This window comes from Tachyglossus aculeatus, chromosome 4 (assembly GCF_015852505.1).
Source record: "Tachyglossus aculeatus isolate mTacAcu1 chromosome 4, mTacAcu1.pri, whole genome shotgun sequence".
In the NCBI taxonomy this organism is placed as follows: Eukaryota; Metazoa; Chordata; class Mammalia; order Monotremata; family Tachyglossidae; genus Tachyglossus; species Tachyglossus aculeatus.
In genome coordinates, this window is record NC_052069.1 from 5,208,604 (window position 1) to 5,226,277 (window position 17,674).

General features: G+C 46.1%; 1 protein-coding gene across 2 annotated transcripts in view; it reads left to right on the forward strand.

Moving 5' to 3' along the window:
• The first annotated feature begins 5,689 nt into the window (after positions 1–5,689).
• ACOX3 (acyl-CoA oxidase 3, pristanoyl) overlaps positions 5,690–17,674 on the forward strand; it is a 77,908-nt gene continuing 65,923 nt past the window's right edge. For both annotated transcript variants that reach the window (XM_038745808.1, XM_038745809.1), the window contains exons 1-2: positions 5,690–5,770; positions 13,804–13,988. In XM_038745808.1, the coding sequence (XP_038601736.1) occupies positions 13,812–13,988 (177 nt within the window). In that variant the 5' untranslated portion in view covers positions 5,690–5,770; positions 13,804–13,811. The remainder of the gene's footprint in view (positions 5,771–13,803; positions 13,989–17,674) is intronic.

Below are 17,674 nucleotides of genomic sequence, written 5' to 3' on the forward strand. Positions count from 1 at the left end.
TGTTTAGTTATTTATTTATTTATTTTACTTGTACATTTCTATCCTACTTATTTTATTTTGTTGGTATGTTTGGTTCTGTTCTCTGTCTCCCCCTTTTAGACTGTGAGCCCACTGTCGGGTAGGGACTGTCTCTATGTGATGCCAATTTGTACTTCCCAAGCGCTTAGTACAGTGCTCTGCACATAGTAAGCGCTCAATAAATACGATTGATTGATTGATTGATTGATTGGGAAGGCCTCCTGGAGGAGCTGAGCTCTCAGTTGGCAACATAAAATGAGATAAAATTTAAAAATAAATTAAATAGAATAAATGTGTAACAGCGGGCTCACAGTCTCAAACAAAGCACGTAGACAGGTGTCAAAATCGTCAGAAAAAATAGAATTAAAGCTAAATGCACATCATCGACAAAATTAATAGAAGAGTGAATAGAGTAATAAATCTGTCCAAACATATACACAGGTGCTGTGGGGAGGGGAAGGGGAAATAGGGGGGCTGGGTGTGGGGATTTGAACCCATGACATCCTCATCCCCACTTTTCAGATGAGGTCACTGAGGAGTGTCATCGACAAGTCGGGTGCAAAATAGGTTAATTCGGTGTAAATCGGCCGCAGAGTTCTTGTACCCAGGGTGGTGACGCGGATAGGAAAAATGACTCGGAGACAGGAGTTCAGATAGAGCAGCAAAGAAGGAAAGTGGCTTCCGGCCCGTTCACCTCCCAGGAGAGGGACGAGTGACAAGCAACCCCGATCCCAATATCACTGCGTCTTTTATTGAGTTACAGCAACATGGGGATGGGGCATTTGGAAATTTCAGGAATTCAATTGGGACCGGCAGGGTGTTACAAATTCTCTTTGTTCTCCCTTCCTACGGCCTTGTGCAAGATGTTGTTATTTGCCCTATGGCCTTGCATAGATAGGTCTGTAAATTCTCGTTAATAGGGAGGTAAATTCTCGTTAATAGGGAGGTAAATTCTCCTTAATAGGGAGGTAAATTCTCGTCATCTTCGGATGGGTGTTCCTTGATGGCCTTGAAGGCATCTGTTGCCGACTTGTTCTCTCAGCCTGCACAAATCAATCAATCCATCATATTTATTGAGCGCTTACTGTGTGCAGAGCACTGTACTGTTTGGGAAGTACAAGTTGGCAACATATAGAGACGGTCCCTACCCACCAGTGGGAAATGGAGGGTTACTGTCAGAATACACAAAATGGAGTCAGTCATGTCAAGTCCACTAGTAAACATTCATTCATTCATTCAATCGTATTTATTGAGCGCTTACTGTGTGCAGGGCACTGTACTAAGCGCTTGGGAAGTACAAGTTGGCAACATATAGAGAGGGCACCTACCCAACAATGGGCTCACAGTCTAGAAGAGGGAGACAGACAACAATAGGAAGGGGAAAAAAGGGGGCTGGGTGTGGGGATTTGAACCCATGACGTCCTCATCCCCACTTTTCAGATGAGGTCACTGAGGAGGCCCCGAGAAAAGCAGTGACTCGGCCAGCGTCTGCGGCGGGTAATTAGGAATGAATTGGAAGTGAATTTGCCATGTTCTCCCAGCCTAGGAACAACCGGAGGGGTGGTGATTTAATCATCGTATCTGAAATCCTACTGCCTTAAATTTCACTAACTTAGTAAACGGTAAAAGCAAATCAAATACAAAAGTCATCGTGATATATTTGAAATGATAAATGAATCTGACTGGGCAAATCTGTGCAGATAATCCCAATGAGGGCTGCCCACTAACTTTTTGGTAGAGGCTTGGAGATCCTCCAAGACCTAGACCCTTCTCTTTTGCGGACATCACGCCCGGGAGAGGGGGGAATGACGACACATCACCCTGTGAAACTGCTTGGCCTGCTCGTCACCTAACGTGTTAAATATCAGAACACGCAAAGTCCAGATTTAATTGCTGAATGTTGCAAATTATATGTATTAGAACTGGGGTCTGTTCGTCTTCGCTTGTTAAATTGGTTCAGGTGGTCTTTAATATAAAATCTCCATTTTACAGGGTTGACGATGCAAGTTCTGCATGCTGTCTCTGCTATAGCCTAGCTAAGGGGCAAAAAGCAGTTGTATGTCATTCGGTATCATAGATATGTACAGATCTGGATAATCAATCGTATTTATTGAGCGCTTACTATGTGCAGAGCACTGTACTAAGTGCTTACTTTGATGGGCAAAAAGCAGTTGTATGTTATTTGGTACATACATATATTTGGTACATTCGGTACATACTCTCCCCCTCTCCCCCTCTTCCTCCCCCTCTCCCTCCTCTCCCCCTCATCCCCCTCTCCATCCCCCCCATCTTACCTCTTTCCCTTCCCCACAGCACCTGTATATATGTATATATATATATTTGTACATATTTATTACTCTATTTATTTTTTTATTTATTTTACTTGTACATATCTATCCTATTTACTTTATTTTGTTAGTGTGTTTTGTTTTGTTCTCTGTCTCCCCCTTCTAGACTGTGAGCCCACTGTTGGGTAGGGACTGTCTCTGTATGTTGCCAATTTGTACTTCCCAAGCGCTTAGTACAGTGCTCTGCACATAGTAAGCGCTCAATAAAAACGATTGATTGATTGATTCGGTATCATACATATGTACAGATCCGGATGTCTACTTTGCCTTTGTGATTGTTTCCTTTTGAGGGACTGGAAAGGTTAAGTCATCATAGCCCAAGGATTTGGAAAGCAACGGAAGAAGAATTGGAAAATTTGTTAAAATTGTTAGTAGTTTTTAAGAATGAGTTAAGAATAATCGTTTAATGGTATTAGGAGAAAGCTAGTATTTCAAACTTTATCGATCGTATCTGGCTGTTTGATGCTCCTGGGTACTTCTCTGCCTCCCAATTCTATGGTCAGGATTGCCTGACTTCCAGACAGGCCCAGCAAAGGAATCATTACTGAACTGCCTCCCAGAGAGCCTGTCTTCAGTCTTGGCCATGGTGTGACATAATAATAATAATAATAATGATAATAATAATAATAATAATAATGGCATCTATTAAGCGCTTACTATGTGCAAAGCACTGTTCTAAGCGCTGGAAGGGAAGGGAATCATCAGGGAAGGGAACCTATTTCTACCAGGAGACCTGTTCCTGTTTCAACGTGACCGGTTCTTCTCACCCCCTCATTCCAGTGACTCCGAACAATTGGACACGATGATCTCTGGCGGTGTACCATGCAGCTAAGGAGGAGTCCACACCACCAGAGGAGTTTTGTACTGGTTCTATGGACTCTTTAGACTTGAGGAGGGAAGCTCACTATTCCAGGGGTTGCTGCTCCTGGCGATGGGCTTAGTGGGAGGATGGTGGTTACTAAATTGCCATTGCTTGGCCCTTTTCACACAGGTGCGACAGACACACAGTCGCCCCCAGCTCTTGCCTCTGTGCGCTATCTTAAGACCGTTGTGCTAGTAAGGGAAGGGGTTGTTATCTGTCCCACTGCTCTTTCTGTGGGTAGCGACCACTTCAACCATCCCTGGCCCCTTTCCTCAGTGCAGTGCCTCAAAACCATGGTGGGCCACCGACCCACCTCCGTACCTCTTACTCGCACGCCTTGAGGGCGGGGAGCCGCCTTCTGTTGCCCCCGGCCATGGGATAGGAAACGTCCTCTGCCCCAACCCGTGGATCTACTTTTCTGGTTCCCGTGGCAAGCCAGGGAGGTTATCAGCCCATGCGGTCAGGCCCGGCTTCCAGTGCAACCCCACCGCTATGCGACCTGGAGGGGATGCAGGAAGAGATGGGGTTAGGTGGGCATGGATGGCGAGGGCCAAAGGGTGGTATGTCCCGAGGTGACCCTTGGGTACCGGCCATCTCAAGGTCAAAAGCTATCTCGTGACCGCCTGAGCCAGTAGGCGGAACTCGGAAGTGAGGGTGGGATACGGCCCCCACGACCAAATCTGCTCGATTGACAGCCCAAGCTGGGAATACGGAAGGTGTCCCTCGCCCCCGTGCCAATCAAATTAGGTATGGAGGAGGGGGGAGGGCGGAGATTGGATAGACTGAGGCTGGAAGCTGGAATGGCCTAGGGCCACAGGCAATAAATAAGCACTTAGTACAGTGCTCTGCACATAGTAAGCGCTCAATAAATACGATTGATGATGATAAATACCTGTCGCCTCTGACCTTCTGGGTCAGAACAGCAGGACACGCAGCAGCAGGAGCAGCCGCCCACCTGTCTCTCCCTGCCCAGAAGGCCAGATGCCCGCTCTACAACCGGAACCAACACACTGAGGCAAGGGCCGCGGGATGGGTGAGTGTCTCGTGGGTGGGACTCAGGTACCCCGCCGCCGATGGGAGTTATGAGTGGCCCACTGTTGGGTAGGGACCGTCTCTCTATGTTGCCAACTTGTACTTCCCAAGCGCTTAGTACAGTGCTCTGCACACAGTAAGCGCTCAATAAATACGATTGATGATGATGATGATGATTCCTCCCATGTAGGGAGAGCACATTGTGAGAGCTAGCCGCCCATCATGTGCGCGGGTAATGTAATGAATTCTTCCCATGTGGGAAAGTAAGTGGATTCTTCCCGAGTGGGAAGTGCACATGGGTGAGAGTTAACCAACTCACCCACGCGCGATTAACGGATGACTGTGTTCCTCCCGTGTAGGGAAGCTCTAATATTGCTCATTGATTATATTCCTCCCGAAAGGGAAGCTCAATCCATTGCGCCTAAACAATTACATAAATTCACCTCGCGGAATAAATTTTATATAAAACTTAGGCTTTCCGTCCCCGGCCTCCTCTCTCTCTCTCGCCTCGCCGATCACTGAACGAACCCGTCCCCGGATGACAATCCCCTCGCCCCCTCCTACCTCACCTCCCTTCTCTCCTTCTCCAGCTCAGCCCGCATACTCCGCTTCTCTGCTACTAATCTCCTCACCATTAAGCCTCGTTCTCGCCTGTCCCGCCGTCGATCCCTGGCCCACGTCCTCCCCCTGGCCTGGAATGCCCTCCCTCTGCCCATCCGCCAAGCTAGCTCTCTTCCTCCATTCAAAGACTGTGAGCCCACTGTTGGGTAGGGACTGTCTCTAGATGTTGTCAATTTGTACTTCCCAAGCGCTTAGTACAGTGCTCTGCACACAGTAAAAGCTCAATAAATACGATTAATGATGATTCAAAGCCCTACTGAAAGCTCACCTCCTCCAGGAGGCCTTCCCACACTGAGCCCCCACCTTCCTCTCCCCCTCCCCATCCCCTTGCCCTACCTCCTTCCCCTCCCCACAGCACCTGTATATATGTTTGAACGTATTTAGTACTCTACTTATTTATTTATTGTATTTGTGCATATTTATTCTATTTATTTTATTTTGTTAATATGTTTTGTTTGGTTCTCTGTCTCCCCCTTGTAGACTGTGAGCCCTCTGTTGGGTAGGGCCCCTCTCTATATGTTGCCAACTTGGACTTCCCAAGCGCTTAGTACAGTACTCTGCACATAGTAGGCGCTCAATAAATACGATTGAATGAATGAATGAATGAATGAATGAACACGTGACCTGGGCCCTGGGCAATGGGCTTCACAGGCAGCAGGCGCCGGGTGATGACGTCAGGGGCGGGGAGCGCCCCCCTGCGGTGCGCGGTGGTGACGTCGCGCGGCGAGGGGCGGGCCACGGCGCGCTATGGTGACGTCGAGCGGTGAGGTGACAGTCCGCGGCGCGCGTCGGTGACGTCACGGGGCGGGGGGCGGTGCCGTCGCGCCCCCTGGCGGGCGTTGGGGGAGGCGGCAGGTTCATGGGCAGCTGGAGCAGGCCAGAGCTACCGGTAAGAGCGCGCTTACGGGTCCGCTGCTCACCTGTCAATCATCAATCAATCAATCAATCAATCGTATTTATTGAGCGCTTACCGTGTGCAGAGCACTGTACTAAGCGCTTGGGAAGTCCAAGTCGGGAACATATAGAGACGGTCCCTACCCAACAGTGGGCTCACAGTCTAGAAGGGGGAGACAGAGAACAAAACCAAACACACTAACAAAATAAATAGAATAGATATGTACAAGTAAAATAAATAGAGTAATAAATATCAGGCCTGAAATGCAGATACCACTGCCTGTTCATTTATTCATTCATTCTGTTGTATTTAGTGAGCGCTTACTGTGTGCAGAGCACTGGACTGAGCGCTTGGGAAGTCCAAGTTGGCAACATCTAGAGACAGTCCCTACCCAACAATGGGCTCACAGTCTAGAAGGGGGAGACAGAGAACAAAACCAAACACACTAACAAAATAAAATAAATAGAATAGATACGTACAAGTAAAATAAATAGAGTAATAAATATCAGGCCTGAAATGCAGATACCACTGCCTGTTCATTTATTCATTCATTCTGTTGTATTTAGTGAGCGCTTACTGTGTGCAGAGCACTGGACTGAGCGCTTGGGAAGTCCAAGTTGGCAACATGTAGACACGGTCCCTACCCAACAACCGGCTCACAGTCTAGAAGGGGGAGACAGGCAACAAAGCAAAACATACTAGAATAGTGGCTCTCTTTCCACTGAGCCACGCTGCTTTGTATCATCATCATCATCAATCGTATTTATTGAGCGCTCACTGTGTGCAGAGCACTGTACTAAGCGCTTGGGAAGTACAAGTTGGCAACATATAGAGACGGTCCCTACCCAACAGTAGGCTCACAGTCTAAAAAGTGGGCTCACAGTCTTGTATCCACCCCAGCCCACATAGTAAGCGCTTAAGAGAAGCAGCGTGGCTCAGTGGAAAGAGCCCGGGCTTCGGAGTCAGTGGTCGTGGGTTCAAATCCCGTCTCCGCCACTTGTCAGCTGTGTGACCTTGGGCAATTCACTTAACTTCTCTGGGCCTCAGTTCCCTCATCTGTAAAATGGGGATTAAGACTGTGAGCCCCCCGTGGGACAACCTGATCACCTTGTATCCCCCCAGCGCTTAGAACAGTGCTTTGCACATAGTAAGTGCTTAATAAATGCCATCATCATTATTATTATTATTAACAAATGCCATCGTTATTAATCCCAGCACCGCCACTCGTCTGCTGCGTGACCTTGGGCCAGCCACTTCGCTTCCTCTCTGCCTCAGTTCCCTCCTCTGTTTAATGGGGATTAAAACTGTGAGACCCGTGTGGGACAGGGACTGTGTCCCTCCTGATTTGCTTGTATCCACCCCAGTGTCTAATCAATCAATCAATCAATCAGTCGTATTTATTGAGCGCTTACGGTGTGCAGAGCACTGGACTAAACGCTTGGGAAGTACAAGTTGGCAACATCTAGAGACGGTCCCTACCCAACAGTGGGCTCACAGTCTAGAAGGGGGAGACAGACAACAAAACAAAACATATTGACAAAATAAAATAAATAGAATAGATATGGACAAGTAAAATAAATAAATAGAGTAATAAATACGTACCAACATATATACATATATACAGGACTTTTAGACTGTGAGCCCACTGTTGGGTAGGGACCGTCTCTATATGTTGCCAACTTGGACTTCCCAAGCGCTTAGTACAGTGCTGTGCACACAGTAAGCGCTCAATAAATACGATTGATACACAGGTGCTGTGGGGAGGGGAAGGAGGTAAGACGGGGGGATAGAGAGGGCAGCGTGGCTCAGTGGAAAGAGCCCGGGCTTTGGAGTCAGAGGTCACGGGTTCAAATCCCGGCTCCTCCACTTGTCGGCTGTGTGACTTTGGGCAAGTCACCTGACTTCTCTGGGCCTCAGTTCCCTCATCTGTAAAATGGGGATGGAGACTGTGAGCCCCCCGTGGGACAACCTGATCACCTCGTAACCTCCCCAGCGCTTCGAACAGGGCTTTGCACGTAGTAAGCGCTTAATAAATGCCACATAAGGGACGCTTAGCAAACACCAGAAAAGGAAAATAACAAAAACATGTTTTTCCCATTGGGAAATTGGAAAGGCCTGAACTTTGGCTCTTGTAACCCAGGGGTAGCAGAACTAAGGTCAGATGAAAAACTCCAGCCGGGGTTCCCCCCGCCTTACCTCCTTCCCCTCCCCACAGCGCCTGTATATATGTTTGTACGGATTTATTACTCTATTTATTCATTTATTTTGTTTGTACATGTTTATTCTATTTTATTTTGCTAATATGTCTTGTTCTGTTGTCTGTCTCCCCCTTCTAGACTGTGAGCCCGCTGGGTAGGGACCGTCTCTATCTGTTACCACCTTGTACTAACCAAGCGCTTAGTACAGTGCTCTGCACACAGTAAGCGCTCAATAAATACGACTGAATGAATGAATGAACAGATGTTGCCAACCTGGACTTCCCAAGCGCTTAGTACAGTGGTCTGCACACAGTAAGCGCGCAATAAATACGAATGAATGAATGAACAGATGTTGCCAACTTGTACTTCCCAAGCGCTTAGCACAGTGCTCTGCACACAGTAAGCGCTCCGTAAGTACGATTGAATGAATGAATGAATGAACAGATGTTGCCAACTTGTACTTCCCAAGTGCTCTGCACACAGTAAGCGCTCAATAAGTACGATTGAATGAATGAATGATTGAACAGATGTTTCCAACTTGTACTTCCCAAGCGCTTAGTACAGTGCTGTGCACACAGTAAGCGCTCAATAAATACGATTGAATGAATGAATGAATGAGCAGATGTTGCCAACTTGTACTTCCCAAGTGCTTAGTACAGTGGTCTGCACACAGTAAGCGCTCAATAAATACGAATGAATGAATGAACAGATGTTGCCAACTTGTACTTCCCAAGTGCTCTGCACAGTGCTCTGCACACAGTAAGCGCTCAATAAGTATGAATGAATGAATGAACAGATGTTGCCAACTTGTACTTCCCAAGTGCTCTGCGCAGTGCTCTGCACACAGTAAGCGCTCAATAAGTACGATTGAATGAATGAATGAATGAACAGATGTTGCCAACTTGTACTTCCCAAGTGCTCTGCACAGTGCTCTGCACACAGTAAGCGCTCAATAAGTACGATTGAATGAATGAATGATTGAACAGATGTTGCCAACTTGTACTTCCCAAGCGCTTAGTACAGTGCTGTGCACACAGTAAGCGCTCAATAAATACGATTGAATGAATGAATGAAAGAGCAGATGTTGCCAACTTGTACTTCCCAAGCGCATAGTACAGTGCTTTGTACACAGTAAGGGCTCAATAAATACGATTGAATGAATGAATGATTGAACAGATGTTGCCAACTTGTACTTCCCAAGCGCTTAGTACAGTGCTGTGCACACAGTAAGCGCTCAATAAATACGATTGAATGAATGAATGAAAGAGCAGATGTTGCCAACTTGTACTTCCCAAGCGCATAGTACAGTGCTTTGTACACAGTAAGGGCTCAATAAATACGATTGAATGAATGAATGAATGAACAGATGTTGCCTACTTGTACTTCCCAAGCGCTTAGTACAGTGCTGTGCACACAGTAAGCGCTCAATAAATACGATTGAATGAATGAATGAATGAGCAGATGTTGCCAACTTGTACTTCCCAAGCGCGTAGTACAGTGCTTTGTACACAGTAAGGGCTCAATAAATACAATTGAATGAATGAATGAATGAACAGATGTTGCCTACTTGTACTTCCCAAGCGCTTAGTACAGTGCTCTGCACACAGGAAGTGCTTAATAAATACGATCGAATGAACAGATGTTACCAACTTGTACTTCCCAAGCGCTTAGTACAGTGCTCTGCACACAGTAAGCGCTTAATAAATACGATTGAATGAATGAATGAATGAACAAATGTTGCCAGCTTGTGCTTCCCAAACTCTTAATCCAGTGCTCTGCGCACAGTAAGCGCTCAATAAATATGACTGAATGAATGAATGAATGGCTTTTCCGCCGGCTGAAACCCTGCCACGGAGCGCGTGCTTCGTGAACTTTGCCTCGTGAACTTGGGCATCGCGGTTCAACGCCTCTGCTATTTGATTTGGATTTGGCTGATTTCATTGATTTCATCAAATCGATTGTGCCCAAATCACCTTGACCGGGATTCCCACTGTTGGGTAGGGACCGTCTCTCTACGTTGCCAACCTGTACTTCCCAAGCGCTTAGTACAGTGCTCTGCACACAGTAAGCGCTCAATAAATACGATTGATTGAAAAGAAGCATGGGACGGAAGATTTAGCGGCGAGTATTGCACATATTCCAAAACCGTCTTTGAAGGAGTCCAAAGGACCGCGGTTTAGGAGATAGAAGGAAGAATTCACATTCATTCATTCATTCAGTCGTATTTATTGAGCGCTTACTGTGTGCAGAGCACTGTACTAAGCGCTTGGGAAGTACAAGTCGGCAACACATAGAGACGGTCCCTACCCAACAACGGGCTCACAGTCTAGAAGGGGGAGACGGACAACAAAACAAAACATATTGACAAAATAAAATAAATCGAATTCACATTCTTCCTCAAGGTGAGGAGGCAAGTGAACTTCAAGAGTTTTATCGTTCAAACTGATCTTTAGTGCTTAGAACAGTGCTTGGCACATAATAATAGTAATGGTGGTATTTGGTAAGCGCTTACTATGTGCGAAGCGCTGTTCTGAGTACGGGGGGGGGGCATACAAAGTGATCAGGTTGTCCCACTTGGGGCTCACAGTCTTCATCCCCGTTTTACAGATGAGGGAACTGAGGCACAGAGAAGTGAAGCGGCTTGCCCAAGGTCACACAGCCGACAAGTGGCGGAACAGGGATTGGAACCCATGATCTCCGACTCCCAAGCCTGGGCTCTTTCCACTGAGCCATGCATTATTTATGTTATTATTGTTATCATTTATATTATTGTATTATCTTATAATAATAATAATGATGGTATTTGTTAAGCGCTTACTATGTGCCAAGCCCCGTTCTAAGTGCCGAGCACTGTTTTAAGGACTTAATGTATAGAACTCGGGCCCGAGAGTCAGAGGTTGTGGGTTCTAATCCCCCTTCAGCCACTTGTCAGCTGTGTGACTTTGGGCAAGTCACTTGACTTCTCTGGGCCTATCTACATATCTATTAGACATATCTATCTACACATCTATTTACATATATATTCTATTTATTTTATTTTGTTAGTATGTTTGGTGTTGTTCTCTGTCTCCCCCTTTTAGACTGTGAGCCCACTGTTGGGTAGGGACTGTCTCTGTATGTTGCCAATTTGTATTTCCCAAGCGCTTAGTACAGTGCTCTGCACACAGTAAGCGCTCAATAAATACGATTGATGATGATGCTCTGCACACAGTAAGTGACTGTGAGTCCACCTTCTAGACTGTGAGCCCACTGTTGGGTAGGGACCGTCTCTATATGTTGCCAACAGTAAGCGCTTAACAAATGCCATCGTTAACTAACAACCTCCATTATTATTATTATTATTAGAAATGGATAACTATATGCTGCCAACCTGTACTTCCTAAGCGCTTAGTACAGTGCTCCGTGAGCCCACCTTCTAGACTGTGAGCCTGCTGTTGGGTAGGGACTGTCTCTATATGTTGCCAACAGTAAGCGCTTAACAAATGCCATCATTGACTAATTAACAACCCCCATTATTATTATTATTATTATTAGAAATGGATAACTATATGTTGCCAACCTGTACTTCCCAAGCGCTTAGTACAGTGCTCTGTGAGCCCACCTCTCTACTGTGAGCCCACTGTTGGGTAGGGACCGTCTCTATACGTTGCCAACAGTAAGCGCTTAACAAATGCTGTCATTAATTAACAACCCCCATTATTATTATTATTATTATTATTATTAGAAATGGATAACTATACGTTGCCAACCTGTACTTCCCAAGTGCTTAGTACAGTGCTGTGCACACAGTAAGTGGCTGTGAGCCCACCTCCTAGACTGTGAGCCCGCTGTTGGGTAGGGACCGTCTCTATACGTTGCCAGCAGTAAGCGCTTAACAAATGCCATTGTTAACTAATTAACAACCCGCATTATTAGAAATGGATAACTATATGTTGCCAACCTGTACTTCCCAAGCGCTTAGTACAGTGCTCTGTGAGCCCACCTTCTAGACTGTGAGCCCAGTGTTGGGTAGGGACCGTCTCTATACGTTGCCAACAGTAAGCGCTTAACAAATGCCACCATTAACTAATTAACAACCCTTATTATCATTATTATTATTATTATTATTATTATTATTATTATTATTATTATAAATGGATAACTGTATGTTGCCAAGCTGTACTTCCCAAGCGCTTAGTACAGTGCTCTGTGAGCCCACCTTCTAGACTGTGAGCCCACTGTTGGGTAGGGACCGTCTCTATATGTTGCCAATAGTAAGTGCTTAACAAATGCCATCATTAACTAATCAACAACCCCTATTATTATTATTATTATTATTATTATTATTATTATTAGAAATGGAGTACTATATGTTGCCAACCTGTACTTCCCAAGTGCTTAGTACAGTGCTCTATGAGCCCACTGTTGGGTAGGCTCGCATCTCCTCCTGCCTTCAGGACATCTCCATCTGGATGTCCGCCCGCCACCTAAAGCTCAACATGTCGAAGACTGAGCTCCTTGTCTTCCCTCCCAAACCTTGTCCTCTCCCTGACTTTCCCATCTCTGTTGACGGCGCTATCATCCTTCCCGTCTCACAAGCCCGCAACCTTGGTGTCATCCTCGACTCCGCTCTCTCATTCACCCCTCACATCCAAGCCGTCACCAAAACCTGCCGGTCGGTCTCAGCTCCGCAACATTGCCAAGATCCGCCCTTTCCTCTCCATCCAAACCGCTACCCTGCTCGTTCAAGCTCTCATCCTATCCCGTCTGGACTACTGCACCAACCTTCTCTCTGATCTCCCATCCTCCTGTCTCTCTCCACTTCAATCCATACTTCATGCTGCTGCCCGGATTATCTTTGTCCAGAAACGCTCTGGACATATTACTCCCCTCCTCAAAAACCTCCAATGGCTACCGATCAATCTGTGCATCAGGCAGAAACTCCTCACCCTGGGCTTCCAGGCTGTCCATCCCCTCGCCCCCTCCTACCTCCCCTCCCTTCTGTCCTTCTCCAGCCCAGCCCACACCCTCCGCTCCTCCACCGCTGATCTCCTCACCATACCTCGCTCTCGCCTGTCCCGCCATCGACCCCCGGCCCACGTCATCCCCCTGGCCTGGAATGCCCTCCCTCCCTCCCCACATCCACCAAGGTAGCTCTCTTCCTCCCTTCAAGGCCCTGCTGAGAGCTCACCTCCTCCAGGAGGCCTTCCCAGACTGAGCCCCTTCTTTCCTCTCCCCCTCGTCCCCCTCTCCATCCCCCCGTCTTACCTCCTTCCCTTCCCCACAGCACCTGTATATATGTATATATGGTTGTACATATTTATTACTCTATTTATTTATTTATTTATTTTACTTGTACATTTCTATCCTACTTATTTTATTTTGTTGGTATGTTTGGTTCTGTTCTCAGTCTCCCCCTTTTAGACTGTGAGCCCACTGTTGGGTAGGGACTGTCTCTATGTGATGCCAATTTGTACTTCCCAAGCGCTTAGTACAGTGCTCTGCACATAGTAAGCGCTCAATAAATACGATTGATTGATTGATTGATTGATTGACCATCTCTATACGTTGCCAACTCGGACTTCCCAAGCGCTCTGCACACAGTAAGCGCTCAGTAAATACGATTGATTGATTGCTCAATAACTATGATTGAATTTTTAGACTGCGAGCCCACTGTTGGGTAGGGACCGTCTCTATGTGTTGCCAACTTGTACTTCCCAAGCGCTTAGTCCAGTGCTCTGCACACAGTAAGCGCTCAATAAATACGATTGACGATGATGATTGAATGAATGAATGAATGAATATAGGCTGGTTTTTTTTCATTTTCTTCGGTTTTCCCGTCCCTTCTAGACGCCAGCATGGCCCCCGCGAGCCAGCCCGAGGCGGGCCGCCAAGGTCCCAGCGTGGAGGGCCCCGTGCTGTTGCTGCTGCCCGATTTCCCCCCCGGCGCCCTGGACGACTACCGGCGGCGGGCCTCCTTCCCCTGGCGAGAAATGGCCCTCTTCTTAGAAGACGACGACATCCTCCGCTTTAAGGTCAGCGTCTTCGGACCCAATTACCGCCGCATCCCTCCTTAGCAAGAATAATAATCGTAAGGGCGGCATTTGTGAAGCGCTTTACTGTGTGCCAAGCATTCATTCAGCAATCGTATTTACTGAGCACTTACCGTGTGCAGAGCACCGGACTAAGCGCTTGGGAGGTACAAGTTGGCGACATACAGAGACGGTCCCTACCCGACAGCGGGCTCACAGCCTGAGCACTGTTCTAACGATAAATCAATCAATCGTATTTATTGAGCGCTTACCGTGTGCAGAGCACTGGACTAAGCGCTTGGGAAGTCCAAGTTGGCGACATACAGAGACGGTCCCCACCCGACAGCGGGCTCACAGCCTGAGCACTGTTCTAACGATAAATCAATCAATCGTATTTATTGAGCGCTTACCGTGTGCAGAGCACTGGACTAAGCGCTTGGGAGGTACAAGTTGGCGACATACAGAGACGGTCCCTACCCGACAGCGGGCTCACAGCCTGAGCACTGTTCTAACGATAAATCAATCAGTCGTATTTATTGAGCGCTTACCGTGTGCAGAGCACTGGACTAAGCGCTTGGGAAGTACAAGTTGGCGACATACAGAGACGGTCCCCAGCTGACAGCGGGCTCACAGCCTAAGCACTGTTCTAACGATAAATCAATCAATTGTATTTATTGAGCGCTTACTGTGTGCAGAGCACTGTACTAAGCGCTTTATTATTATACATCATTATGTATATATGTTCCCTTCCCCACAGTAACTGTATATATGTATATGTGTTTGTACATATTTATTACTCTATTTATTTTACTTGTACATATCTATTCTATTTATTTTATTTTGTTAGTGTGTTTGGTTTTGTTCTCAGTCTCCCCCTTCTAGACTGTGAGCCCACTGTTGGGTAGGGACCGTCTCTAGATGTTGCCAACTTGGACTTCCCAAGCGCTTAGTACAGTGCTCTGCACACAGTAAGCACTCAATAAATATGATTGATCAATTGATATGTTAATGTGTATATATAGAGAAGCAGTGTGGCTCAGTGGAAAGAGCCCAGGCTTTGGAGTCAGATGTCACAGGTTCGAATCCCGACTCCACCAATTGTCAGCTGAGTGACTTTGGGCAAGTCACTTCACTTCTCTGGGCCTCAGTTCCCTCATCTGGAAAATGGGGATGAAGACTGGGAGCCCCCCGTGGGACAACCTGATCACTTTGTAACCTCCCCAGCACTTAGAACAGTGCTTTGCACATAGTAAGCGCTTAATAGATGCCATCGTCATTATTATTATTATATGTTTGTGCATATTCATTACTCTACTTATTTATTTTACTTGTACATGTTTGTTCTATTTATTTTATTTTGTTAATACGTTTTGTCTTGTTGTCTGTCTCCCCCTCCTAGACTGTGAGCCCGCTGTTGGGTAGGGACTGTCTCTGTATTCAGTTCAATTCAATTCAATATCAATATCAATTCAGTAGTAAGCGCTCAATAAATACGATTGATGATGATGAATATCGTATTTATTGAGCGCTTACTGTGTGCAGAGCACTGTACTAAGCGCTTGGGAAGTACAAGTTGGCAACACATAGAGACGGTCCCTCCTCAACAGTGGGCTCACAGTCTAAGCACTGTTCTAACGATAAATGCCATCGTTATGCATATATGTTTGTACATATTCATTACTCTATCTATTTTACTTGTACATATTTGTTCTATTTATTTTATTTTGTTAATATGTTTTGTTTTGTTCTCTGTCTCCCCCTCCTAGACTGTGAGCCTGCTGTTGGGTAGGGACCGTCTCTATATTCAGTTCAATTCAATTCAATATTGTATTTATTGAGCGCTTACTGTGTGCAGAGCACTGCACTAAGCGCTTGGGAAGTACAGGTCGGCAACATATTCATTCAGTCGTATTTATTGAGCGCTTACTGTGTGCAGAGCTCTGTACCAAGCGCTTGGGAAGTACAAGTTGGCAACATATAGAGACGGTCCCTACCCAACAGCGGGTTCATAGTTTAGAAGGGGGAGACAGACAACAAAACAAAACATATTAAAAAAATAAAATCAATAGATAAATATGTACAAGTGAAATAAATAGAGTAATAAATACGTACAAACACGTTGCCAACTTTTACTTCCCAAATGTTTAGTCCAGTGTTCTGCACACAGTAAGTGCTCAATAAATACGATTGAATGAATGAATGAATATTAACAAAATAAAATAAATAGAATAAATCTGTATAAATAATGTTGCCAACTTGTACTTCCCAAGTGCTTAATACAGTGCTCTGCAAACAGTAAGTGCTCGATAAATACTATTGAATGAAGGAATGAATATTAACAAAATCAAATAGAATAAATATGTATAAATAATGTTGCCAACGTGTACTTCCCAAGTGCTTAGTACAGTGCTCTGCACTCAGTAAGCGTTCAATAAATGCGATTGAATTCTAAGCACTGGGGGGGGGAATACAAGGTGATCAGGTTGTCCCACAGGTGCGCTCACAGTCTTCATCCCCAGTTTACCCATGAGGGAACTGAGGCTCAGATGATAATAATAATAATAATAATAATAATAATAATAATAATAATAATGGCATTTGTTAAGCGTTTACTATGTGCAAAGCACTGTTCTAAGCACTGGGGGGGATACACAGTGATCAGGTTGTCCCTCGGGGGGCTCACGGTCTTCATCCCCAGTTTACAGTTGAGGGAACTGAGGCCCGGAGAAGTGAAGTGACTTACCCAAAGTCACACAGCTGACAATTGGATTGCCCTCTCCCAAGCGCTGAGCACTGTACCATCATCATTATTCTTCTTCTCTGTGCCTCAGTGCCCTCATCTGTCAAATGGGGATCAAGACTGTGAGCCCCACGGGGGACAACCTGGTTACTTTGTATCCCGGACTGAGCCCCCTCCTTCCTCCCCCCTCCTCCCCCTCCCCATCCCCCCCGCCTTCCCTCCTTTCCTTCCCCACAGCACCTGGATATATGGATATATGTTTGTACGGATTTATTACTCTATTTATTGATTTTATTTTACTGGTACATATCTATTCTATTTATTTTATTTTGTTAATATGTTTTGTCTTGTCTGTCTCCCCCTTCTAGACTGTGAGCCCGTTGTTGGGTAGGGACCGTCTCTATATGTTGCCAACTTATACTTCCCAAGCGCTTAGTACAGGGCTCTGCACACAGTAAGCGCTCAATAAATACGATTGAATGAATGAATGAACCCCCCAAGCACTTAGAAGAGTGCTTTGCACATAGTAAGCACTTAACCAATACCATCATTATTATTACAGTATAACTGAGTTGGTGGGCACGTTGGGTGCCCACGAGGAGCTTCCAGTCCAGAGGGTGTGAAGCCCCTCTGCTTGAACCTTTTAGGTGTTTGACTGCTCTGCCCTCACCCTCTTCTTGCCCCCCGAGATTTTTGGTTGCCTTTCCCTGACCTTCTTCTTGCCCCCTTAGATTTTGGACTGCTTTTCCCTCGCCCTCTGCTTGCCCCCCAAAATTTTGGCTGTTTTTCCCTCTCCCTCTGCTTGCCCACCAAAATTTTTGTCTGCTTTTCCCTCCCTCTCTGTTGCTGCTTTTCCCTCACCCTCTTCTTGCCCTCTTAGATTTTTGACTGCTTTTCCCTCACCCTCTTCTTGCCACCCCCCCCCGCCCAGACTTTTGGCTGATTTCCC